Source organism: Cetorhinus maximus, unplaced genomic scaffold, assembly GCF_964194155.1.
Source record: "Cetorhinus maximus unplaced genomic scaffold, sCetMax3.hap1.1 HAP1_SCAFFOLD_1073, whole genome shotgun sequence".
Classification (NCBI taxonomy): Eukaryota; Metazoa; Chordata; class Chondrichthyes; order Lamniformes; family Cetorhinidae; genus Cetorhinus; species Cetorhinus maximus.
The window spans coordinates 62,501-89,161 of record NW_027597015.1 but is presented as its reverse complement, the minus strand read 5'-3'; the positions used below and the strand labels follow the sequence as shown (position 1 = coordinate 89,161).

Sequence of the window (26,661 nt, the reverse complement as noted above, 5' to 3'; positions counted from 1 at the left end):
TTGTAAATTAATTGTTGATTGCAGGACATTGGCACGGAAATTGCTGCACAATAAGCTGAATTAAGAGGAAGTTAGTGGTGAATTAAGTGGAGGCGTTAGTGGTGATCTTTCAGGAATCACTGGAGTCAGGGAGGGTCCCAGAGGACTGGAAAATCGCTAATGTAACCCCCACGTTTAAGAAGGGAGTGAGGCAAAAGATGGGAAATTACAGGCCTATTAGCCTGACCTCGGTCGTTGGTAAGATTTTAGAGTCCATTATTAAGGATGAGATTTCAGAATACTTGGAAGTGCATGGTAAAATCGGGCAAAGTCAGCATGGTTTCATCAAGGGGAGGTCATGCCTGACAAATCTGTTAGAATTCTTTGAGGAGGTAATGAGTAGGTTAGACAAAGGAGAGCCAATGGATGTTATCTACTTGGACTTCCAGAAGGCCTTTGACAAGGTGCTGCACAGGAGGCTGCTCAGTAAGATAAGAGCCCATGGTGTTAGAGGCAAGGTACTAGCATGGATAGAAGATTGGCTGTCTGGCAGGAGGCAGAGAGTGGGGATAAGGGGGTCCTTCTCAGGATGGCAGCTGGTGACTAGTGGAGTTCCGCAGGGGTCAGTGTTGGGACCACAACTTTTCACTTTATACATTAATATTCTAGATGAAGGAACTGAGGGCATCCTGGCTAAGTTTGCAGATGATACAAAGATAGGTGGAGGGACAGGTAGTATTGAGGAGGCGGGGAGGCTGCAGAAGGATTTGGACAGGTTAGGAGAATGGGCAAAGAAGTGGCAGATGGAATATAACGTGGGGAAGTGTGAGGTCATGCACTTTGGTAGGAAGAATAGAGGCATAGACTATTTTCTAAATGGGGAGAGAATTCAGAAATCTGGAGTGCAAAGGGATTTGGGGGTCCTGGTCCAGGATTCTCTTAAGATTAACTTGCAGGTTGAGTCGGTAGTTAGGAAGGCAATTGCAATGTTGGCATTTATTTCGAGAGGACTAGAATATAAAATCAGAGATGTGCTGCTGAGGCTTTATAAGGCTCTGGTCAGACCACATTTAGAATATTGTGAGCAGTTTTGGGCCCCGTATCTCAGGAAGGATGTGCTGTCCCTGGAGAGGGTCCAGAGGAGGTTCATGAGAACGATCCCAGGAATGAAAGGCTTAACATATGAGGAACATTTGAGGATTCTGGGTCTATACTCGATGGAGTTTAAATGGATGAGGGGGGGATCTGATTGAAACTTACAGAATACTGAAAGGCCTGGATAGAGTGGAAGCGGGGAAGATGTTTCCATTAGTAGGAGAGACTAGGACCCGAGGGCACAGCCTCAGAATAAAGGGAAGACCTTTTAGAACAGGGATGAGGAGAAACTTCTTTAGCCAGAGAGTGGTGAATCTATGGAATTCATTGCCACAGAAAGCTGTGGAGGCCAGGTCATTGAGTGTATTTAAGACCGAGATAGATAGGTTCTTGATTGGTAAGGGGGTCAGAGGTTAGGGGGAGAAGGCGGGAGAATGAGGTTGAGAAACTTATCAGCCCTGATTGAATGGCGGGGCAGACTCGATGGGCCGAAAGGCCTAATTTCTGCTCCTGTGTCTTATGGTCTTATGGTCTTATAGGAAGACAGGGTGAGTGTAGATATTTATTTCAATCATGGGATGTGGGCGTTGCTGGCTAGGCCAGGATTTATTGCCGATCCCTAGTTTCCCTTTGAGAAGATGATGGGTGAGCTGCCTTTTAAACCGCTGCAGTCCCAGTGGTGTAGGTACACCCACAGTGCTGTTAAGGATGGAGTTCCAGGATTTTGTCCCAGTGGTGTAGGTACACCCACAGTGCTGTTAGGGAGGGAGTTCCAGGATTTTGTCCCTGTGGTGTAGGTACACCCACAGTGCTGTTAGGGAGGGAGTTCCTGAATTTTGACCCAGCGACAGTGAAGGAACGGCCGATATTTTTCCAAGTCAGGATGGTGAGTGGCTTGGAGGGGAACTTTCAAGTTGTGGTTTTCCTTTGTTTCTGCTGCCCTTGTCCTTCTAGATGGCAGTGGTTGTGGGTTTGGAAGGTGCTGTCTAAGGAGCCTTGGTGAGTTCCTGCAGTGCATCTTGTAGATGGTACACACGCTGCTGCTACTGTGCGTCGGTGGTGGAGGGAGTGAATGTTTGTGGATGTGGTACCGATCAAGCAGGGCTGCTTTGTCCCGGACGGTGTCGAGCTTCTTGAGTGTTGTGGGAGCTGCACCCATCCAGGGAAGTGGGGAGTATTCCATCACACTCCTGAACTTGTGCCTCGTCGACACAGGGATAGCTTTTTACTTTCATTTCGATTCTTTTATGGGATCTCTGGGCATCGTTGGCAAAGTGGGCATTTGTGGGGATCTCACTGATTTCACGTGGAAGGAACATTTCAGAGGGCAGTTAAGGGTCAACCACATTGATGAGGATCTCGAGTCACATATCGGCCAGACCGGGACAGGCCGGAAGGTTTCCTTCCCGAAAGGGCTTATACTAGATTATTTTTTTTTTAATTATAGTAATAATGCTATGGTCACCACTAGTGACACGGGCTTTATTTTTGCATTGTATTAACTGAAGTTCAATTCAGGCGGAGTGGGTGGGTTTTGAACCCTTGGCCTCCCCGGAGAGCTAGCCTGGTCTACGCCACCAGCTGCCTGACCCACGCCACCAGCCGCCTGACCCATGGAGCGATGAGGCAAAGAGAGGGTTGGAAAATGATGACGGAGCATTCAATGTTTTTGGCGAGGAGTTGGTTGGGGGTGTTGTCCTGAGGCAGTCCAGGGGTTTGCCCACAGGGAAAGCGGGGTGCACAATCGTGGTAGGTGATAAAACCTCAGGAGTGGAGTCTTATATCAGTTGAAAGATTGCGGGGTTGGATGTTGGCGTTTTGTCGCACCTGCAGCAGCCCAGCCTCGGTAGTCCAGACCACGGCGGCTCAGCTCTTATCTAAAAGCACACCGAGCTCATCAACTGCCCTGCGTTGGCATTCTCTCATCTACGTGATATGCTGGGCAAGCAGCAAGCCCCCCCTTTAGGTGGGAGGTGTGGGGCGGGAGAGGGGGGACAACCTCACCTTTTGTTGATGGCTGTGAAGGGCAGCCCACCAGGTCCTGCCACGCGCTGCCAAGTGACCTTGCTGCCTGTTGCCAAGCTGCCGCAGTGCACCCTGGCCTACAGGAGGTGTCGCCATTTCCTTCCTTCACCAACTGTCCACACCCAGCACCCCCCAGCCACAATAACGGGGGACAACGACTGGGAGGAGGGTAGGGGGCGAGTTGGTGGGAAGCCCGGCTTCTCAGCATCGTTGGTAACCATAACGCGAAAGGGCAGCAAAGAAGGACAACGATGGCCAGAAGAATCCACAAGACCATCCCCTCCGGGACACCCTGCTGCCCTCCATCATCACCCCCCCAACACCCGATCTCCTTCCCACGGCACCTTCCCATGCAATCGCAGAAGGTGCAACATCTTCTCCCTCCTCATTGTCCAAGAGTCCAAACACGCTTCACTTGCACCTCCTTGAAATTGGTCCACTGCATCCACAGCTCCCAATGTGGCCTCCTCTACATTGGAGAGACCAAACGCAGGCTGGGTGACCCGCTTTGCTGAACACCTTCGGTCTGTCCGCTAGCATGACCCCGACCTCCCTGTCGCTTGCCATTTCAACACTCCCACCCTGCCCTCATGCCCACATGTCCGTCCTTGGCCTGCTGCAATGTTCCAGTGAAGCTCAACGCAAACTGGAGGAACAGCACCTCATCTTCCGACTAGGCACTTTACAGCCTCCCGGCCTGAACATTGAGTTCAACAACTACAGATCATGGACTCGCTCCTCCATCCCCACCCCCTTTCCGATCGCCCCCTTTTTCAATATTCATATTTCAATTTTTATTCTTTCATTTTTTAATTTCTATTTTTTACCCACTTATTTTTATTTATTTTCATTTTATTCATTGTTTCTTCCCAACCTTTTATCCTATTTTCAATATGTTTTCCCACCACTGTCCCCTCCCCCCACTCTACCCCCACTCTACCCCCACAAGGGCCACCTACCACCTCTTCATGTTGCTCTTTCCAGAGTCCTTACCCTTCCCCTGTTATTATCACACTCTGCTTTCTGGCCTTAACGCCGCCATTAGCACCTCCTTTAGCCATTACCGCTATCCTTAACACCCTCTTTGTCCTTTAGCCCATGACACCTTTGTCAACATCTCCTCGGCCTCCACTTCTATCCAGCTTCACCTGCTCCAGCCCCCTGAAACAGTGGGGAGAATTTTCTCCCCGTTGAGGGGGGGGCGGCTGGTTGGGTGGGAGTGGGCGTGAGCAGCCCATGGACACCCGCGATTGGCTGCGCGCCGCCATTTTGCCTGGGCGCGCCAAACAAGGCCCAACCGAGCCTGAGGTGGGCCTGGAAGTGCTGAGGGGAGATTCGGGGCCCGCGCTCTTTCACGACTGCCCCGGAAATAGTGCGGCAACCTCCCTGAGGCACGGAGCTGCCTCAATGGGGCGGGGGGGGTGACTTTGATTTTGAAAACTTTGAATAAAGGGAAACGATATTTAAGACACGTCCCCTCAGGTGACAGTGTCGCATGAGCTGAGACATTTCTATTAGAACCATAGAACACTACAGCGCAGAAAAATAGGCCATTCGGCCCTTCTAGCCTGTGCCAAAATATTATTCCGCTAGTTCGTTTTACCGTAAAGTCTTTATTAATGTTTTAAAACCTGCATGAAACCCCTTCCCGTCCGTGGATGAGGTTTGGTGATAAGTGCAAAAGCCAACTAGTCTCTTTGCCTGCCCGCCAACCTTAAGGCTGGACGGGCAGCTCAGTTAATTGTTTTAATTGGTACCCAAATGGCCTGAATGGGCCTTTGACAGTTCGGTGGGTGAGGGTGCAGACCTCATAGCAACAACAGAAATACCTGGAAAAACTCAGCAGGTCTGGGAGCATCGGCGGAGAAGAGCACAGTTGACCTTTCGAGTCCTCATGACCCTTCAACAGAACTAAGTAAAAATAGGAAAGGGGTGAAATATAAGCTGGTTTAAGGTGGGGGGGGAGGTGTTGTTAGGACAAGCAGCCAGTGATAGGTGGAGATAACCAAAAGATGTCACAGACCAAAGGACAAAGAGGTGTTGAAGGTGGTGATATTATCTAAAGGAATGTGCTAATTAAGAGTAGAGAGCAGGACAGACAAGGTACAGATAGCTCTAGTGGGGGTGGGGTGAAATAAGACTGAAAGGGCATAAAAGGTAGAGATAAACGATGGGTGGAATATATTAAAAATAATAGAAATAGGTGGGAAAAGAAAAATCTATATAAATTATTGGGAAAAAACAAAAAGGAGGGGGAAGAAACGGAAAGGGGGTGGGGATGGAGGAGATCTAAAATTGTTGAACTCAGTATAGAGGAAACCGCATTGGGAGCAATGAATGCAGTAGACTAAGTTGAGGGAAATGCAAGTGAAATGCTGCTTCACTTGAAAGGAGTGTTTGGGCCCTTGGACGGTGAGGAGGGGGGAAGTGAAGGGGCAGGTGTTGCATCTTCTGCGTGGGCATGGGGAGGTGCCATGGGAGGGGGTTGAGGTGTAGGGGGTGATGGAGGAGTGGACCAGGGTGTCACGGAGGGAACGATCCCTGCGGAATGCCGCCAGGGGTGGGTGAAGGGAAGATGTATTTGGTGGTGGCATCATGCTGGAGTTGGCGGAAATGGCGGAGGATGATCCTTTGAATGCGGAGGTTGGTGGGGTGATAAGTGAGGACAAGGGGGACCCTATCATGTTTCTGGGAGGGAGGAGAATGCACGGGAGATGGGCCAGACACGGTTGAGGGCCCTGTCAACGACCGTGGGTGGAAAACGGTAGTTTCAGAGGTCAGTGCGCCAGACAACAACAGTACCACCCTTGTCGGCGGGCTTGATGTCAATGTTGGGGTTGGACCTGAGAGAACGGAGTGCAGTGAGTTCAGAGAGAGACAGGTTAGAGTGGGCGAGAGGAGCAGAGAAATTGAGACGGCTAATGTCACACCGACAGTTCTCAATGAAAAGATCAAGTGAAGGTAAGAATCCAGAGGGAGGGGTCCAGGTGGAGGGAGAATATTGGAGGTAGGTAAAAGGATCCGTTGATCGGGGAGAGGACTCCTGCCCAAAGAAGTGAGCACGGAGACGAAGACGGCGGAAGAAGAGTTCAGCATCATGCCGAGCCCGAAATTCATTGAGATGAGGGCGTAAGGGTATGAAACTAAGTCCTTTGCTGAGCACTGAACGTTCAGCGTCGGAGAGGGGAAGGTCAGGGGGTATGGTGGATACACGGCCGGGGCTGGGATTGGAAGATGGGGGTGGGGACGGAGGGACAAGCAGGGGTGGAGGGTCCCAGATGGGTGTTGGTGTCGATGAGTTGTTGGAGCTTGCGTTCCTTGGCACTTGAGAGAAAGGGAAAAAGCTCCTTGTTGAGGCGTCGGATGAGGCGAAGAATCAAGTGAAACTGGGGGCACGGGCAGCTTTGGAAAAGGGGCGCGGCGGAGCTGCTGGAGGGAGAGGTCGAGCGTGTTCACGTGGCGGCGCATGGCACTGAGTGTGGATCTCAGAATGCGACGGGAACAGCAGCCCGAGGAGCGTCGTGTGTCCCGGAGATACCCGTGATCCTGGGGTGGGTTCGAAACATGAGGGATGGAACCTCAGCTGAAATCCAGGTGGGGTGAGTCGGAGACAGAGACAGTCACTGAGAAAGGAGATATGGTCATGGGGCACCACGGGTAGCAATGCCAGTAATTGTGGGCTCTCGCCTGTGGAGACAACGCTGCAGTTAAATGTCGACCCAGATGGGAAATAGGAGTGGGTTTTTTTTTTTGGCTTCCAAGTGTTAACCTTATCCATAGACGTATAGCGAGCATTTTATGAGCAGGTAGAGCGGTCAATCGCTGAATGTAAGTCTTGATTCATTCCAAGCAGTTGTGAGCCAGAAGGCTAATCTCTTATCTATCGAATCTACCTCTTAGTTCTGTTGAAGGGTCACGAGGACTCGAAACGTCAACTAGTGCCCCTCTCCGCCGATGCTGCCAGACCTGCTGAGTTTTTTCCCAGGTGTTTCTGTTTCCCTTTCAATTTGATGATGGTCCATCTCTTCCTCGATGTCACATTTACACCCTGGGTCCATACCCCTTGACCCTATTGCCTAATAGGAAAAAGACCTTTCCGGTCTCAGTCTCAAAAGCTTCGATTCACCCAGCAAGCTTTTCCGTGTTCCTAAACAATGATCGCTCACTTCCCTAGGCTCATGTGATCCTCAGTGTGAGTGAATTCTAACCGGGACTAAAGGCGGGAGGACAGAAGTAGAAATGTGCAATGAGCTCCCTTGGGAAGGAGAAACGGAAGAGCATTTCACGTTAAACGGAAAATACTCGCAGTGTTAAAGTAAGGCGATTTGCAATTCTTCGGCAGAAGAGGCCTGCATTCATATAGTGCCTTTGGCGACCTTAGGGCGGCCAAAGTGCTTCAAAAACCAATGAAATGAAGTCGCCAAAGACGGATTGTGGCAGCCAACAGAGGTTTTTTTTAAAAATTCATGTACAGGATGTGGGTGTCGCTGACTAGGTCGCATGTATTCCACATCTCTATTTACCCCTTGAGAGGGTGGGGGGTGAGCTGCCTTCTTGAACTGCTGCAGCCCAGGTGGTGTAGGTGCACCCACGGCACTGTTAGAGAGGGAGTTCCAGGATTTTGTCCCTGTGGTGTAGGTACAACCACAGTGCTGTTAGGGAGGGAGTTCCAGGATTTTGTCCGTGTGGTGTAGGTACACCCACAGTGCTGTTAGGGAGGGAGTTCCAGGATTTTGTCTGTGTGGTGTAGGTACACCCACAGCGCTGTTAGGGAGGGAGTTCCAGGATTTTGTCCGTGTGGTGTAGGTACACCCACAGTGCTGTTAGGGAGGGAGTTCCAGGATTTTGACCCTGTGGTGTAGGTACACCCACGGCGCTGTTAGGGAGGGAGTTCCAGGATTTTGTCCCTGTGGTGTAGGTACACCCACAGCGCTGTTAGGGAGGGAGTTCCAGGGTTTTGTCCCTGTGGTGTAGGTACACCCACAGTGCTGTTAGGGAGGGATTTCCAGGATTTGGTCCCTGTGGTGTAGGTACACCCACAGTGCTGTTAGGGAGGGAGTTCCAGGATTTTGTCCCCTGTGGTGTAGGTACACCCACAGTGCTGTTAGGGAGGGAGTTCCAGGATTTTGTCCCTGTGGTGTAGGTACACCCGCAGCGCTGTTAGGGAGGGAGTTCCAGGATTTTGACCCAGCGACATTGAAGGAACGGCCGAAATACTTCCAAGTCAGGGTGGTGAGTGGTTTGGAGGGGAACTTTCAAGTTGTGGTTTTCCTATGTGTCTACTGCCCTTGTCCTTCTAGATGGTAGTGGTTGTGGGTTTGGAAGGTGCTGTCTAAGGAGCCTTGGTGAACTCCTGCAGTGCATCTTGTAGATGGTACACACACTGCTGCTACTGTGCGTCGGTGGTGGGGGGAGTGAATGTTTGTGGATGGGGTGCCAATCAAGCGGGACTGCTTTGTCCTGGACGGTGTCGAGCTTCTTGAGTGTTGTGGGAGCTGCACTCATCCAGGGAAGTGAAGAGTATTCCATCACACTCCTGACTTATGCCTTGTAGATGGTGAAGGGTCAGGAGGTGGGTAACTCTCTGTAGGATTCCCAGCCTCTGACCTGCTCTTGTAACCACAGTATTTATATGGCTGGTCCAGTTAAGTTTCAGGTCAATGGTAACCCCCAGGATGTTGATAGTGGGGGAATCAGTGATGGTAATGCCATTGAACGTCAAGGGGTGATGGTTTGAATCTCACTTGTTGGAGATGGTCATTGCCTGGCACTTGTGTGGTGTGAATGTTACTTGCCACTTGTCTGCCCAAGCCTGGATGTTGTCCAGGTCTTGCTGCATTTGGACATGGACTGCTTCAGTATCTGAGGAGTTGTGAATGGTGCTGAACATTGTGCAGTCATCAGCGAATATCCCCACTTCTGACCTTCTGATGGAAGGAAGGTTATTGTTGAAGCAGCTGAAGATGGCTGGGCCGAGGACACTACCCTGAGGAACTCCTGCAGTGATGTCCTGGAGCTGAGAGGATTGACCTCCAACAACCACGACCATCTTCCTTTGTGCTAGGTATGACCCAAACCAGCAGAGAGTTTTCCCCCTGAGTCCCATGGACTCCAGTTTTGCTGGGGCTCCTTGATGCCACTCGGTCAAATGCTGCCTTGGTGTCAAGGGCAGTCACTCTCACCTCACCTCGGGGGCTCAGCTCTTTTGTCCATGTTTGAACCAAGAGTGTAACACATCAATGGTGGACATCATGATGCCTCTGTGTGACCAGATAATTATTTGCAATGTTATTGGTTGAGGGGTAATTTCACCTAAATATGAATTTATGAATATCCCTCACACTTGAGAAACGTTTGAGGACTCTGGGTCTATACTCGATGGAGTTTAGAAGGATGAGGGGGGATCTGATTGAAACTTACAGAATACTGAAAGGCCTGGATAGAGTGGGACACGGGGAAGATGTTTCCATTAGTAGGAGAGACTAGGACCCGAGGGGCACAGCCTCAGAGTAAAGGGAAGACCTTTTAGAACAGAGATGAGGAGAAACTTCTTTAGCCAGAGAGTGGTGAATCTATGGAATTCATTGCCACAGAAGGCGTTGGAGGCCAGGTCATTGAGTGTATTTAAGACCGAGATAGATAGGTTCTTGATTGGTAAGGGGGATCAAAGGTTACGGGGAGAAGGCGGGAGAATGGGGTTGAGAAACTTATCAGCCATGATTGAATGGCGGAGCAGACTCGATGGGCCGAATGGCCTAATTTCTGCTCCTGTGTCTTATGGTCTTATTAGTTATTTTCACCTCGGAGAGTAGAAGAGCCTCACCGATAACTATTTAGACGTTAGAGCAAACATTTGGACATTGAAACCCGTGTTGCACGGAGTAATATTTCTACAGATGTGCACTACAAATCTGTGTTGAGCTGTCACGTTTTGCACGGGACAAATTTGGAATCAGGCCGTTGGTTGCAAAATGACACTTGGGCGGAGACACAGAGTGGGTGCAATCGACGTGTTTATTCCCAATGAAGCCAGCGGTTTGGAACTTCGGATGGGCCGCAGATGTGATTCGTCAGCTGCGCCCAAATAAAATTCTGCCGCCAGATGTCTTTAACCAGCGCCAGTCCCGCTAGTCATAGAAGCAGCTAGGCTAATTTCAGTTGGTTATACTAATTTTGCAATACCATGTTCTTTTGTCAGACTATTTTTCTTGCGTTGACCGGGATCGAAGTTTGGCTTTTTCAGTCTTCGCGTCCAACAGACTGGGGGTAAAAACATTAACCTTGGGCCTGATCGCGAGTGGATCCCAAGTTGCAGCGGGCGCTTGTTACACGAGCGGCCAATGGCCATTCCAATTGCCGACCTCTAAATCTACATCTGGGCAGCGAGTATAACTGAAGGCCAGAGGGATACTGCTCTGCCGCACAGAACAAATTCTACCCCCAACCCTTCCCCCCACCCCCCCACCTCCCACCAGCCCCCAATATCTTCACGGGTCATCCAAATACAGTACGTAAAAATAGTGTCCATTTAAAAAGGAGTATCATCATCGATAGCTTCGATATGTGTCACGTCGTCGAGAAGTCTTTCTCGCACGTAAATCCTGTATTCTGTGGGCGGGAGAAAGATCGTGTTAATAGAGTTGTAGACAGAGTTGTTTAGAAACATAGGAAATGGAAGGCAGGAGTGGGTCATTCGGCCCTTTGAGTCTGCTCCGCCCTTCAATAAGATCATGACTCATCCCCTATCTCAACGTCATCGTTCCGCTCTCTCCCCACACCCCTTGACACCTTCGGAGTCCAGAAATCTATCTATTTCCTTCTTAAATATATTCAGCGTCTCGGCCTCCACAGCCTCCTGTGGTGGAGAATGGCACAGGTTCACTATCCTCTGAGTGAAGAGGTTTCTCCTCATCTCAGTCCTAAATGGTCTCCCCCAATATCCTGAGTTTGTAACCCCTCCTTCTAGAATACACACCCCCTCCCAACCCACTCAAGAGGAAATATCATCCCTGCATCCAGTCTGTCTAGCCCTGTCAGAATGTTATATGTTTCAATGAGATCTCCTCTCATTCTTCTAAGCTCCAGTGAATAAAGGCCTAGTCTTCAAACACAATGTACAAAGAATTATAGCCAGTTTGATTAAAACATAACATGAAATAAAAACATTTTTCAAAAACTCATTTTAGGTGGATGTAACCATCGTTGACCATCCAGGGTTTTGACCCAGCCGACAGTGAAGGAACGGCCGATATATTTTCAAGTCGGGATGGTGAGTGACTCGGAGGGGAACTTCCAGGTGGTGGTGTTCCCCATGTGTCTGCTGCCCATGCCCTTCTAGGCGGTAGAGTTGACGGGTGTATTTTTTTTTTGGAACTTTCGTGGGATGTAGACATCGTCGGCACGGCCAGAAAGTGTTGCCAGTCTCTAATTGCCCAACCTTGCTAGGGCGCTTCAGAGGGCAGTTAAGAGTCAACCACATCCCTGTGTGTCTGGAGTCACATGTAGGCAAAGACGCCAGACTTCCTCCCCTAAAGGACATCGATGAACCAGGTGGGATTTCCCGGCAATCGACGACAGTTTCATGCCAAGCTTTATCTTCCTGATTTGTTAACCGAACTAAAATTCAACCAGCGTCTGTGACGGGATTTGATCCGATTCCCCAGAGCATTGCCCTGGGTCTCTGCGTTGCTAGTGCCACCACCACAGTACACCAGCTCCCCTAGGAGGTGCTGTCGAAGGGGCCTTGGTGAGTCACTGCAGTGAACAAAGAACAAAGAAAAGTACAGCACAGGAACAGGCCCTTCGGCCCTCCAAGCCTGCGCCGATCATATTGCCCGTCAACTAAAACATTTTGCATTTCCGGGGTCCGTATCCCTCTATTCCCATCCTATTCATGTACTTGTCAAGCTGCCTCTTAAACACCACTATCGTACCTGCTTCCACCACCTCCTCTGGCAGCGAATTCCAGACACTCACTACCCTCTGCGCAAAAAACTTGCCCCTCACATCCCCTCTATAGTTTTCTCCTCTCCCCTTAAATCTATGTTCCCCTAGTAATTGACTCTTCCACCCTGGGAAAAAAGCTTCTGACTATCTACTCTGTCCATGCCACTCATCATTTTGTAAACTTCTATGAAGTCGCCCCTCAATCTCCGTCGCTCTAGTGAGAACAATCCGAGTTTCTCCAACCTCTCCTCATGGTTAATAACCTCCAGACCAGGCAGCATCCTGGTCAACATCCTCTGCACCCTCTCCAACGCCTCCACATCCTTCTGGTAATGTGGCGTCCAGAATTGCAAGCAATATTCCAAGTGTGGCCTAACCAAGGTTCTACACAGCTGCAGCATGACTTCCCAGCTTTTATACTCAATACCCCTGCCGATGAAGGCAAGCATGCCATATGCCTTCCTGACTACCTTACCCACCTGCGTTGTCACTGTGTGGGACTGGGGGCGGGGGGGGGTCTGAAATGCATTTGTTTCAATGCGAGAAGTATAATTCCACTGGAAGGGACAAGGCAGCGCATCTTGTCGATGGTACACACACGGCTGCCACTGTGCGTCGGTGGTGGAGGGAGTGAATGTTTGTGGATGGGGAGCCAGTCAAGCGGGATTCTTTGCTCCGAATGGCGTTGAGCTCCTTGCAGGATGACCAGCCACTGACCTACAGTGGGGATCACACCCTAAGAGTGAACTTGGTCCTCTCGTCGCAACATATGCGATGCAAAGTAGGGGAAGTAATAAAGACATGGACAGAAAGTATCCATCTTACCACGTTTGGTCTTGCAAGTCTTCGGCTTTCTGAAGTAATACACGGAAAGGACCAGAATCATGAGGAGTATCAGCGTAGCTAAGAACCAGCCAACGATTTTCTTCACATTCGGGGAGGCTACAATGACATTGAGAGAGAAAGAAAACAACGTGGGTCATTTTTGACTGTATCAGTTTCATTGTTTATTTGACGCCAAACACATTGAACACAATTGCATCCATGCATCTGTCTCTTGCATAAGGTCCCTTGGCCGCCATTGCTGTGATCAGTTGTGTATAGGAGGTGGAAGACGTTAGAAGCTTTATCAGTTAATGTGCTGAGATGGTGTGATGGTCATTCTCCATCTGCACATTCCTCTTGATCATCTCATTGGTCGACCTCAGTTCCCTTCAACGACAGCACGGGGGTACTCGGAGTGTGTGATACACTTAGTGCTCACCTTGTCCGCACCTTAAGCAGTGCACATCCAAGCAAAATTGGCCATTACACTTGCTAACCATCTCCCCCATTATAGGTTCTTCGCAGCTACCGTACGAAACAACTAGACTCTAGAGTGCCCAATCGAGAGGGCAGTGTGTGTCGGGGTGAGTGTGTGTGTGTGGGGGGGGAGTGAGTGTGTGTGTGTGTGCGTATATATGAGGGAAGTGTGTGTGTGTGTGTGAGAGAGAGAGAGAGGGAGGGGTGATTGTGTGTGTGAGTGTGAGGGAGAGAGAGAGAGGGCATGTGAGTGTGTGTGTGCACGTGCATGCATGTGAGGCATGAGTGTGTGAGGGTTGAGTGTGTGCGTCTGTTTGTGAGGGTTGAGTGTGTGTGTGTGTGTTTGTGAATGAGAGGGGTGTGTGTGTATGTGTGTCAGTGAGGGGTGAGTGAGTGTGTGACTCAGTGGTGAGTGTGTGTGTGTGCATGTGCATGCATGTGAGGGGTGTGTGTTTATGTATGTGCATGTGTGTGTGTGTGTGTGTGTGTGAGGGGTGAATGTGTGTGTGAGAGGGTGTGTGTAAGGGTTGTTTGAGTGAGTGTGTGAGTGAGGGGTGTGTGTGTGTGAATGAGGGATGAATGTGTGTGTGAGAGAGTGTGTGTGTAAGGGTAGTTTGCGTGAGTGTGTGTGAGGGATGTGTATGTGTGAGAGAGAGAGAGAGAGGCGTGTGAGTGTGTGTGTGAGGGGGAGAGTGAGAGATACTGAGGAGAGTGTGTGTGTGTGTGTGTGTGAGAAGCGTGTGTATGTGTGTGTTTACATAGGGTGGGACAGGGGGTGACTGTGTGTGTGTGAGGGATGAGTATGTGTGTGAGAGAGAGAGAGAGAGAGGCGTGTGAGTGTGTGTGTGAGGGGGAGAGAGAGAGATACTGAGGAGAGTGTGTGTGTGTGTGTGTGTGAGAAGCGTGTGTATGTGTGTGTTTACATAGGGTGGGACAGGGGGTGACTGTGTGTGTGTGAGGGATGTGTATGTGTGTGAGAGAGAGAGAGAGAGAGGCGTGTGAGTGTGTGTGTGAGGGGGAGAGAGAGAGATACTGAGGAGAGTGTGTGTGTGTGTGTGTGAGAAGCGTGTGTATGTGTGTGTTTACATAGGGTGGGACAGGGGGTGACTGTGTGTGTGTGAGGGATGAGTATGTGTGTGTGTTTGTCTGTGTGTGTGTGTCTAGGAGTGTGTATGTGTGTGTTTGCGTAGGGTGTGATGGGGTGAGTGTGTGAGTGATGGGTGAGTGTGTGTGAGTGATGGGTAGAGTGTGTGTGTGAGTGATGGGTGAGCGTGTGTGTGTGTGAGGGTTGAGTGTGTGTGTGTGAGTGATGGGTGAGTGTGAGTGTGAGTGATGGGTGAGCGTGTGTGTGAGTGATGGGTGAGCGTGTGTGTGTGAGGGTTGAGTGTGTGTGTGAGTGATGGGTAAGGGTGTGTGTGAGTGATGGGTGAGCGTGTGTGTGAGTGATGGGTGAGCGTGTGTGTGTGTGAGGGTTGAGTGTGTGTGTGTGAGTGATGGGTGAGCGTGTGTGTGTGTGTGAGGGTTGAGTGTGTGTGTGAGTGATGGGTAAGGGTGTGTGTGAGTGAGGGGTGAGTGTGTGTGTGAGTGATGGGTGAGCGTGTGTGTGTGTGAGTGAGGGTTGAGTGTGTGTGTGTGTGAGTGAGGGTTGAGTGTGTGTGTGTGTGAGGGTTGAGTGTGTGTGTGTGAGTGATGGGTGAGTGTGTGTGTGTGTGAGTGATGGTGAGTGTGTGTGTGTGAGTGATGGGTGAGTGTGTGTGTGTGAGTGAGAGTTGAGTGTGTTTGTGAGTGATGGGTGAGAGTGTGTGTGTGTGAGTGAGGGTTGAGTGTGTGTGTGTGAGTGATGGGTGAGTGTGTGTGTGTGTGTGAGTGATGGTGAGTGTGTGTGTGTGAGTGATGGGTGAGTGTGTGTGTGTGAGTGAGAGTTGAGTGTGTGTGTGAGTGATGGGTGAGTGTGTGTGTGAGTGATGGTGAGTGTGTGTGTGTGAGTGGTGGGTGAGTGTGTGTGTGTGTGTGTGAGTGATGGTGAGTGTGTGTGTGTGAGTGAGGGTTGAGTGTGTGTGTGTGTGAGTGATGGGTGAGTGTGTGTGTGTGTGTGAGGGTTGAGTGTGTGTGTGTGAGTGATGGGTGAGTGTGTGTGTGTGTGAGGGTTGAGTGTGTGTGTGAGTGATGGGTGAGTGTGTGTGTGTGTGTGAGGGTTGAGTGTGTGTGTGAGTGAGGGTTGAGTGTGTGTGTGTGAGTGATGGGTGAGCGTGTGTGTGTGTGAGGGTTGAGTGTGTGTGTGTGAGTGATGGGTGAGTGTGTGTGTGTGTGTGTGAGGGTTGAGTGTGTGTGTGAGTGATGGGTGAGTGTGTGTGTGTGTGAGTGATGGGTGAGTGTGTGTGTGTGAGAGGGGTGGGTTTATATGTGTGAAAGGGAGAGTGTGTGCCTGAGATGGTTATGTGTGAGTGTGTGTGTGTGTGTGAGGGGAGTGTGTGTGTGTGTGTGAGGGTTGAGTGTGTGTGTGTGTGTGAGGGGTGAGTGTGTGTTGTGTGTGTGCGTGTGTGTGTGTGTGTTGTGTGTGTGTGTGTCAGTGCCTGTGTGTAGAGAGAGTGAGAGGGAAGGGACACTGTTTATGTCTGCCGCACTCCCAGTCTCAAGTGTTCTCATTCACACTCACCCCACCACACACACTCTCACCCACTCTGTTCACTTTTTAAACATCTTGACAATTTACTCTTTTGACATTTAAATTTTGCTCAGAAAATTGTATATTGTCATGTGTCTGCTTTTTTAAATTTGATTTTGTCCATCGCTTCTCAACCTTGTTTCCAAACCCTCCAGAGAATTGACTCTCCCTGTCTCAGTAAACTCATCCACAAACATTCTCAAATTCCACCACGGGACATTCCCCACTTGCCTGGATGAGTGCAGCTCCCACAACACTCAAGAAGCTCGACACCGTCCAGGACAAAGCAGCCCCGCTTGATCGGCACCCCATCCACAAACATTCACTCCCCCCACCACCGACGCACAGTAGCAGCAGTGTGTGTACCATCTACAAGATGCACTGCAGCAACTCACCAAGGCTCCTTAGACAGCACCTTCCAAACCCACGACCAGTACCATCAAGAAGGAAAAGGGCAGTAGATAGATGGGAACACCACCACCAGGAAGTTCCCGTCCGAGTCGCTCACCATCCTGACTTGGAAATATATCGGCCGTTCCTTCACTGTCACTGGGTCAAAATCCAGGAAAGCCCTCCCTAACAGCGCTGTGGGTGTACCTACACCACAGGGACAAAATCCTGGAACTCCCTCCCTAACAGCACTGTGGGTGTACCTACAACACAGGGACAAAATCCTGGAACTCCCTCCCTAACAGCGCTGTGGGTGTACCTACACCACAGGGGACAAAATCCTGGAACACCCTCCCTAACAGCGCTGTGGGTGTACCTACACCACAGGGACAAAATCCTGGAACTCCCTCCCTAACAGCGCTGTGGGTGTACCTACACCACAGGGGTCAAAATCCTGGAACTCCCTCCCTAACAGCACTGTGGGCGTACCCTAAACCACAGGGACAGCTGCAGGTCAAGAAGGTGGCTCATCCACCACCTCAAGGGGCGATTAGGGACGGGTAGTAAAAGCTGGGACCGGCCAGCGACGCCCACACCCCCTCAGTGAATGAGGAAAAGTCAATGTTATCTGGCTTGACATTTGGTCAACTGCTGCTGACCACAAGAACATGAAGAATGCCTGGTGCCTTAGTTTACCAAGAGCGTTGGTGGAAAGTTGAATCTCACTCACCTGGAACAGCGACTAGGACAGACTCGGTGTAGGTGGAGTTGAACGATCTACCCTTGACTTGCACCTCGTATAAACAGACGTAGCGGCCAGCAATGTTGCCATCGCTGTTATTCAACGGAAACGTCGAGGTGAAATTCAACACTTCCGCGTGTTGAACTTGCCTAGACCCGCTGGCATCCAACTCCAGTAAGTACATTGTGCCGTTCCCTGTGTTGTTCTGGACCGTGCAGTTGATGAGATTCATCCCTCTGACAGTGAATAAGGCTTTATTGGGAGTCTGCAGGGGATCTGTTTGGATGAACATGCAGAAGAATGAATAACCGCGCGGCAGATAAAGGCAGTGGCTACTCGAGCAGGTCAGAGGCTGGGAATCCTGCGGAGAGTCACTCACCCTCCTGACTCCCCCAGAGCCTGTCCATCATCTACAAGGCACGAGTCAGGAGTGTGATGGGATACTCCCCACTTTGCCTGGATGAGTGCAGCTCCCACAACACTCGAGAAGCTCGACACCATCCAGGACAAAGCAGCCCCGCTTGATCGGCACCCCATCCACAAACATTCACTCCCTCCACCCCCGACGCACAGTAGCAGCAGTGTGTGTACCGTCTACAAGATGCACTGCAGCAACTCACCAAGGCTCCTAAGACAGCACCTTCCAAACCCACAACCACTACCATCTAGAAGGACAAGGGCAGCAGACACATGGGAACACCACCACCTGGAAGTTCCCCTCCAAGTCACTCAACATCCTGATTTGGAAATATATCGGCCGTTCCTTCACTGTCGCTGGGTCAAAATCATAGAACTCCCTCCCTATCAGCACTGTGGGTGTACCTACACCACAGGGACAAAATCCTGGAACTCCCTCCCTAACAGCACTGTGGTTGTACCTACACCAGAGGGGACAAAATCCTGGAACTCCCTCCCTAACAGCACTGTGGGTGTACCTACACCACACGGACAAATTCCTGGACCTCCCTCCCTAACAGCACTGTGGGTGTACCTACACTGCATGGGCTGCAGCATTTGAGTTTGTGTGTGAATGCGTGAGTTTGTGTATTTGCACGAGACAGAATGCGTTTGCGTGTGTGTGTGAGTTGTGCGTATTAGTGTCTCTGTGTGGGGGCCTGTGAGTGTGTATGAGAGTGTGTGCGTGTGCATGTTTATGAGAGTGCATGTGTGTGAGAGAGGGACTGTGTGAGAGTGTGTGTGTGTTTGAATGTTGGTGTGTGTCAATGTGTAAGTGTGCATGAGAGTGTGTGTGTGCGAGGACGTGTGTGTTTGATTGTCTGTGTCTGCCAATGTGTGTTTGTGTGTATGAGAGAGTGAGTGTGTGTGCGTGTGTGTGAGTGTGTGTATGAGACTGTGTGTGTGTGTATGCGAGTGTGTACGTGTTTGAGCGTCTGTGTGTCAACGTGTGAGTGCGGATGAGAGGAAGTGAATGAAAGTGTGTAGGAGAAAGATTTTGTGTCTGTGTGTGAGAGAGAGAGTGTGTGTGTGTGTGCGTGTGTGTGAGAGAGAGAGTTTGTGTCTGTGTGTGAGAGAGAGAGTGTGTGTGTGTATGTGTGTGTGTGAGAGAGTTTGTGTCTGTGTGTGAGAGAGAGAGTGTGTGTGTGTGTATGTGTGTGTGAGAGAGAGAGTTTGTGTCTGTGTGTGAGAGAGTGTGTGTGTGTACCTGTGTGTCTGAGTGTATATGTGAGAGAGTGTATGAGAGTATGAGTGTATGAGAGTACGTGTAAACGTGACAGTGTGTGTGAGAGATCGTGTGTGTGTGTGCGTGTGTGTGTGTGTGTGGATGATAGGGAGTGTATCTGTATGTTTAAGAAAGGCTTATATCTCCCAAAACCTGCTGCACTCCACAGAATCACACACAGTGCAGAAGAGGCCCTTCGGCCCATCGAGTCTGCACCGACACGTGAGAAACACCTGACCTACCTACCTAATCCCATTGACCCGCACTTGGCCCCATAGCCTTGAATGTTGATGAGGTGCCAAGTGCTCATCCAGGTGCTTTTTAAAGGATGTGAGGCTAACCCGACTCCACCACCCTCCCAGGCAGCGCATTCCAGACCCTCACCACCCTCTGGGTCAAAAAGCTTTTCCTCACATCCCCCCCTAAACCTCCTGCCCCTCACCTTGAACTTATGTCCCCCTTGTGACTGACCCTTCAACTAAAGGGGAACAGCTGCTCCCTATCCACCTTGTCCATGCCCCTCATAATCTTGTACACCTCGATCAGGTCGCCCCTCAGTCTTCTCTGCTCCAACGACAACAACTCAAGTCTATCCAACATCTCTTCATCACTTAAACGTTTCATCCCAGGCAACATCCTGGTGAATCTCCTCTGCACCCCCTCCAGCGCAATCACATCCTTCCTATAATGTGGCGACCAGAACTGCACACAGTGCTCCAGCTGTGGCCTCACCGAGGCTCTATACAACTCCAACATGACCTCCCTACTTCCCACTATTCAGCGCGGAAACTGCGCATGGAGCAATTTGCAAACTCTCACGACGCGAAACGGGATTGATCCCATCTGCGCTCGAGCCAATCGAGGCTGTTTAGGTGGATATTCCCATCTCCTCCAAATTACGCACTTGCCTCTCAACTTCCCCGGGGAGTTCCCAACACGTGCGGTACGAATTCGAGCTCTCTCTCTCTCTCTCTCTCTCTCTATTTCTCTGCTCTCCCGCTCTTTCCTTTAGCTCCCTCCTCCTGTTACCCTTCCCGTGCCCAGGGCCTACACCGATTGGTGAAAACTGGGCAAGCCCTCGGAGCAATGCAGTATGACGGTTAGCCGACACTGTTAGGGGCCTCCGCAAGGTGCTGACCTGCGCAGCCGTGGGACCCGCTGCCCGGCGGCAGCAAAGCAGGCGGCCCGGGTTTGCTGACCACCTTACGCTTTGTGGGATCTTGCTGTGCGCTAAGGTGCTGCCTCCCGCCTGCATTGCGGACAGGAAACTTACTGAGTGGGACGTAACATCAGCTTGTGAGGCTCTGAGATTCAGAATGTTTCTTTTTTTAAGATAACCCACCACCTCTCCTTTGTTTTTATTTTCCTCTTTCCCAGCTTTCCTCCCTGCGTTCTTTTCCTTTCTTTATTTCATTCTTACTTCCTTTATTATTTGTTTCCTTCGTTCCTTCTTTCTTTATTACTTTTTCCCTTCCTTTTTCTCCATCTTCCTTTCTTCCTTTCCTTTTCTCTTTCTTCCTTTTTGCTCTCTCTGTTTCTGTCCCCCCCTCTCTCTCTCTCTCTCTCTTTGTCTCTCAGTCTACCTCTCAGACTCTCTCTTTTTGCTTTCTCTGTTTCTGTCTCGCACTCTCTCTCTCTCCCTCTTTGCCTGTCTCTCTCACACTCACTCTCACTCTCTCTCTCTCTCACACACGCACACACTTCCTCTTTCTCTATCTATCTACAGCTGTCTCTCTCTCTCTCACCTTGTCCCACCCTGTCTGTCTCTGCCTCTCTCTCTCCCCCTCTGTCGCTCTCTATCTGTCTCTCTCTGTCTCTGCCTCTCTCTCTCCCCCTCTGTCGCGCTCTATCTGTCTCTCTCTGTCTCTGCCTCTCTCTCCCCCTCTGTCTCTCTCTATCTGTCTCTCTCTGTCTCTGCCTCTCTCTCTCCCCCTCTGTCTCTCTCTATCTGTCTCTCTCTGTCTCTGCCTCTCTCTCCCCCTCTGTCTCTCTCTCTCTGTCTCTCTCTCTGTCTCTGCTTCTCTCTCCCCCTCTGTCTCTCTCTATCTGTCTCTCTCTGTCTCTGCCTCTCTCTCCCCCTCTGTCTCTCTCTGTCGATCTCTCTGTCTCTGCCTCTCTCTCCCCCTCTGTCTCTCTCTATCTGTCTCTCTCTGTCTCTGCCTCTCTCTCCCCCTCTGTCTCTCTCTCTGTCTCTCTCTCTGTCTCTGCCTCTCTCTCCCCCTCTGTCACTCTCTCTCTGTCTCTCTCTGTCTCTCTCTCTGTCTCTGCCTCTCTCTCCCCCTCTGTCACTCTCTCTCTGTCTCTCTCTGTCTCTCTCTCTGTCTCTGCCTCTCTCTCCCCCTCTGTCACTCTCTCTCTGTCTCTCTCTGTCTCTCTGTCTCTGCCTCTCTCTCTCCCCCTCTGTCTCTCCCTCTCTGTCTCTCTCTCTGTCTCTGCCTCTCTCTCCCCCTCTGTCTCTCTCTATCTGTCTCTCTCTGTCTCTGCCTCTCTCTCCCCCTCTGTCTCTCTCTATCTGTCGCTCTCTCTCCCTCTGTCTGTCTGTCACTCTCTCTCTCTCTCTCTCTGCCTCCCACTCTCTGCCTATCTCTCTGTCTCTCTCCCTCTCTCTCTCTCTCTCTCGGTCTCTTTCTCCTTCTGTCGTTCTGCCTGTCTATCTCTCGATCTTTCTCTCTCTTTCTCTGTCTCTCTCTCTCTCTGTCTCCCTCACCCTGTCTCCCTCACCCTGTCCCACTCTGTCTCTCCCCCTCTGTCTCTCTCTACCTGTCTCTCTCTGTCTCTGCCTCTCTCTCTCCCCCTCTGTCTCTCTCTCTATCTCCCTCTCTCTCTCTGTCTCTCTGTCTGTCTGTCTCTGTCACTCTCTCTCTCTCTCTGCCTCCCACTCTCTGCCTCTCTCTCTCTCTCTCTCAGTCTCTCTCTCCTTCTGTCTGTCTACCTGTCTATCTCTCTCTCTCTATCTCTCTCTCTGTCTCTCTGTCTGTCTGTCTCTGTCACTCTCTCTCTCTCTCTGCCTCCCACTCTCTGCCTCTCTCTCTCTCAGTCTCTCTCTCCTTCTGTCTGTCTACCTGTCCATCTCTCGATCTTTCTCTCTCTCTCTTTCTCTGCCTCTCCCCCTCTCTGTCTCTTTCTCTCCCTCTGCCTACCCCTCTGTTTCTCTGTCGCCCCTTCTCTCTCATTCCTTCTGTCTCTCCCCTTCTCTCTGTATCTCCCTTTCTGCCTCTCTCTCTCCCTCCCTGTCTCTGTCTGTCTCCCTCTGTCTCTCTCCCTCCCTCCCTCTTTTTTTTGGTTTCTCTCACTCTCTCTTCGCCATTCTCCCTCGATTTGCCTCAGCCTGAGTCACATTCAGTCGCCCCACCGTCCATCTTCCCCTTCTGTATCTATCACCCCCACCCACGCCACGCGTCCCCTTCAGGTGAGCGCGCATCGGTACCCGAGCAGTGCTTGTAAAACGTCTCCCCTGCTCACCTGTCACGGCGATGTGCACCGAGGCATCGAGGGAAGAATTCGCGTACTCCCCGGCCAGCTGGTTCCCGTATTTGCAGCTGTACCTCCCAGCGCCCTTGGAGGTCAAGTTGGCCACTCGCACACTGGCGGAGTTTCTCCCGGGCCCGATGTCACGATGGGTCAGGAAGGAGCCGTCCAGGTAAAAATCAATCCCCCGGCTGGTGTTGCGTTCCCAGATGGTGCAGGTAACATTAACCGACTCTCCTTTGAGGAATACACTGTAGTTGGGCTCCAGCAGGATGGTGGGTCTGACCCCTGGTGGGGGAATAACATGGCGGACGGAAGCAGTTAGAGAAAAGGCTAGCAGTTCCGGGAAGGTTCACCGGACGGATACCAGGACCAGGCTGGACAGGCTCAGCTTGTATCCGCTTGGAGTTCCTACTCGAGAAGAGATTCTCCCACAAGAGGAAGCACCCTCTCCACACCCACCCTGTCAGGACCCCTCAGGATCCGACATGTTTCAGTTAAGTCACCCTCTTACTGATCTCCCAGTTACTGTTCATTTCAATTCGATAGCATCACTAACTGGCTTTCACATCAACCGTGCTGGGCCCAGTGATCTGACGAGTCCCATAACTAGGGCAGGCGAGAGGGTTTTAAACTAAATAGCGAGATGTGGAATTTTAGAGAGTTAAACAGAAAGGTTGAGGCAGGGCGGGGATATATTTCACCAAGGAAGAACAGTGTTGCAAGAACCTTGCACCATCGGTGGTTAAGGAAGTTAGTGATGCCATCAAATGGAAATGAACAGTAACTCTTTCGAGTACATTCACAGTTCTTGGTTTCCGGGAGTGGGACGTGAACCCGCAACCTTTCTGATTCAAAGGCGAGGGTGCTATGAACTGAGCCACAGCTGACACAGTAACTGGGAGGACAGTAAGAGGTGGCTTCATTGAAACATTTAAAGATCCTGAAGGGGTCTTGACCGGGTGGGTGTGGAGAGGACATTTCCTCTTCTGGGAGAGTCTAGAACGAGGAGTCGCTGCTTAAAAATTAAGGGGTCCCCCCATTTAAAACAGATGAGGAGGTTTCTCTCTCTCTCTCTCTCTCTCTTTCGGAGGGGTCGTGAGTTCCTGGAACTCTCTCCCTGAAAAGGGGCAGGGAGAGGGCGTGATCTTGAACTACTTCCCCTCACCAAAGCTCAGCGTTGCCAATCTGGCCCCAATGGGAACCCAATGTCCTCCGCATCACCAGCCTGGGACTGACACCCGGGGTGGGGATGGAGGGGTGGGTGCGGCCATTACTGAGGGAGTGCAACATTGCCGGTGGAGCTTTTTTCTTTGGATCTTGGCTCAGGCCTCTCAGCTAGAGGTTAAGAATAAAGCACCACGCCGCTGCCCAAACAAGAGCGGCGGAATTCCCTCAAGGATATCAGTAAGATCGAGAGAGCGCGGAGAAGATTTACTAGGATGTTGCCGGGTCTTCAGGAGTTGAGTTACAGGGAAAGATTAAACAGGTTCGGACTTTATTCCTTGGAGCGTAGAAGGATGAGGGGAGATTTGATAGAAGTTTACAAAATGGTGAGGGGTAGAGACAGAGTCAACGCGAGTAGGCTCTTTCCACTTAGATTAGGAGAGATAAACACGAGAGGACATGGCTTTAGGGTGAAAGGGGAAAGGTTTAGGGGGAACATTAGGGGGAACTTCTTCACTCAGAGAGTGGTGAGAGTGTGGAACGAGCTACCATCTGATGTGGTAAATGCGGGCTCACTCTTAAGTTTTAAGGATAAATTGGATAGAGACATGGATGGGAGAGGTCTGGAGGGCTATGGACTGGGCGCAGGTCAATGGGACTAGCGGAATAATATTTCGGCACAGGCTAGAAGGGCCGAATGGCCTGTTTTTCTGTGCTGTAGTTCTCTATGGTTCTATGGTTCTTCAATGTCCAGCCCAATATTATATTTAAGTAGTGAAGGGCAAGGCGGGTCAGCGCTGTCTATTTTGCAATCTACATCAATTACCCAGGCGAAGAGACTGACCATAATGCAGCCATACTAGGCTAGGTGGGAATACCAACATATGGAAAAGAAGCAGGAGGAGGCCACTCGGCCCCTCAAGCCTGTTCCGCCATTTAGTAAGACCGTGGCTGATCTGATCGTAACCTGAAATCTGCATCCCACCTCCCTCTCCCCCCCCGATAACCTATCACCCCACCCTTGCTCACCAAGAATCTCTCCAACTCCAGCTGCAAAATATCCAAAGGCTCAGCTTCCCAATCCTTTGCAGGAAGAGAGTTCCGGAGACTCACAACCCCCTGAGAGAAAAAAAATATTCTCCTCATCGCCGACTTGACTGGGGACCCCTTATATTGAAGCAGAGACCCCTGGTTCTTGATTCTCCCACAAGAGGAAATATCCTCTCCACATCCAGCCTGCAAATGGTGCTGAACATTGTGCAATATCAGGGAACATCCCCGCTTCGGACATTTTGATGGAAGGAAGGTCATGGATGTAGCAGTGGGTTAAAACTCTTTCGAGTTACCAACAGTCACAGATTGCACTCTTTCGAGTACAATCACAGTTCTTTGTTTCCAGGAGTGGGACATGAACCCACAACCCTCTGATTCAAAGGTGAGGGTGCTATGAACTGAGCCACAGCTGACACCTCCAGCAGTGAGTTGAAGTCCCACTCACAGAATTCAGTTAATGATCGGCGCTGGGACCCCAGCTATTCACAATATATATTAATGATTTAGGTGAGGGAGCTAAATGTAATATCTCCAAATTTGCAGATGACCCAAAGCGGGTGGGAGGGCGAGCTGTGAGGAGGATGCAGAGATGCTTCAGTGTGATTTGGACAAGCTGAGTGAGTGGGCAAATGCATGGCAGATGCAGTATAATGTGGATCAATGTGAGGTTATCCACTTTGGTTGAAAAAACAGGAAGGCAGATTATTATCTGAATGGCTATAAATTGAGAGAGGGGAATGTGCATCGAGACCTGGGTGTCCTCGTACACCAGTCGCTGAAGGTAAGCATGCAGGTGCAGCAGGCGGTAAAGAAGGCAAATGGGATGTTGGCCTTCATAGCGAGAGGATTCGAGTACATGAGCAGGGATGTCTTTCTGCAATTATACAGGGCCTTGGTGAGACCACACATGGAATATTGTGAGCAGTTTTGGTCTCCTTATCTGAGGAGGGATGTTCTTGCTGTAGAGGGAGTGCAGCGAAGGTTTACCAGACTGATTCCTGGGATGGCGGGACTGACATATGAGGAGAGATTGAGTCGATTAGGATTATATTCGCTGGAGTTCAGAAGAATGAGGGGGGATCTCATAGAAACCTATAAAATTCTAACAGGACTGGACAGGGTAGATGCAGGAAGGATGTTCCCGATGGTGGGGGGAGTCCAGAACCAGGGGTCACAGTCTGAGGATACGGGATGGACCATTTAGGACTGAGATGAGGAGAAATGTCTTCACCCAGAGAGTGGTGAGACTGTGGAATTCGTTACCACAGAAAGTAATTGAGGCCAAAACATTGTATGTTTTCAAGAAGGAGTTAGATATAGCTCTTGGGGCGAAAGGGATCAAAGGATATGGGGAGAAAGCGGGGAGCAGGCTATTGAGTTGGATGACCAGCCACGATCATAATGAATGGCGGAGCAGGCTCGAAGGGCCGAATGGCCTACTCCTGCTCCTAGTTTCCATGTTAATAGCGCAAGTGAATCAATTTTAAGAATGGGAATTGAAATCGAGCGTCAGTAACGGCGAAAGGATCATTGATGGTGGTACAAACCCATCCGGTTCACTCATGCCATTTTGGGGAGGGAATCAGCCACCCTCACTTGGTCCCTCTCAAGCCACAGCATAGAGGTTGAATCTAAACTGCCCTCTGTCCAGTTAAGGGCGAGCGTCACATGCTGGCATTGCCAGCGATGCCAACATCCCACGTAGGAGGGGAAAAACGCACCCATTCCCAAGAGCCTATCAAATCTTGTGCCGGGTCTTCAACGCCCTTGGCGATTGGTTAGTCAGCCGATTCTGATTGGTCGGGGTGTTGTCATGCCCTTTCCTCCTGCCCTATCTATTGCCGTTACCCTCTGAAATTTGGCTTTCTTGTGTCTGTCCCTATGACCGGGAGGCACGATCGCATCCCTTCCTTCCCAGCCAACGAGCAGAGCCTTCACCATTTTGCTCCTCCAGGTCACTCTGAATTGAATTTCATCACTTCTTCTTTCACACGATGGCCTCTCTCTCTCTCTCTCTCTCACCACTCTATCCCTGTCTCTCTCTCTCTCTCACTCCAACTCTCTGTCACTCTCCGTCCCTCTCCCTCCGGCCCCAAGTCTCTGTCATTCTCCCTCTGTCTCACTCTGTATCTCTCATGCCTGTCTCTC

The 26,661-nt window shown here is 50.6% G+C and overlaps 1 protein-coding gene across 1 annotated transcript in view; it reads right to left on the bottom strand.

Annotated features, from left to right (window-relative positions):
• Window positions 1-19,925: 19,925 nt before the first annotated feature.
• LOC144675647 (uncharacterized) overlaps window positions 19,926-26,661 on the bottom strand; it is a 33,094-nt gene continuing 26,358 nt past the window's right edge. The window contains exons 5-6 of the mRNA XM_078536289.1: window positions 22,288-22,581; window positions 19,926-20,074 (exon numbers count right to left, since the gene is read on the bottom strand). Of these exons, the coding sequence (XP_078392415.1) occupies window positions 19,926-20,074; window positions 22,288-22,581 (443 nt within the window). The remainder of the gene's footprint in view (window positions 20,075-22,287; window positions 22,582-26,661) is intronic.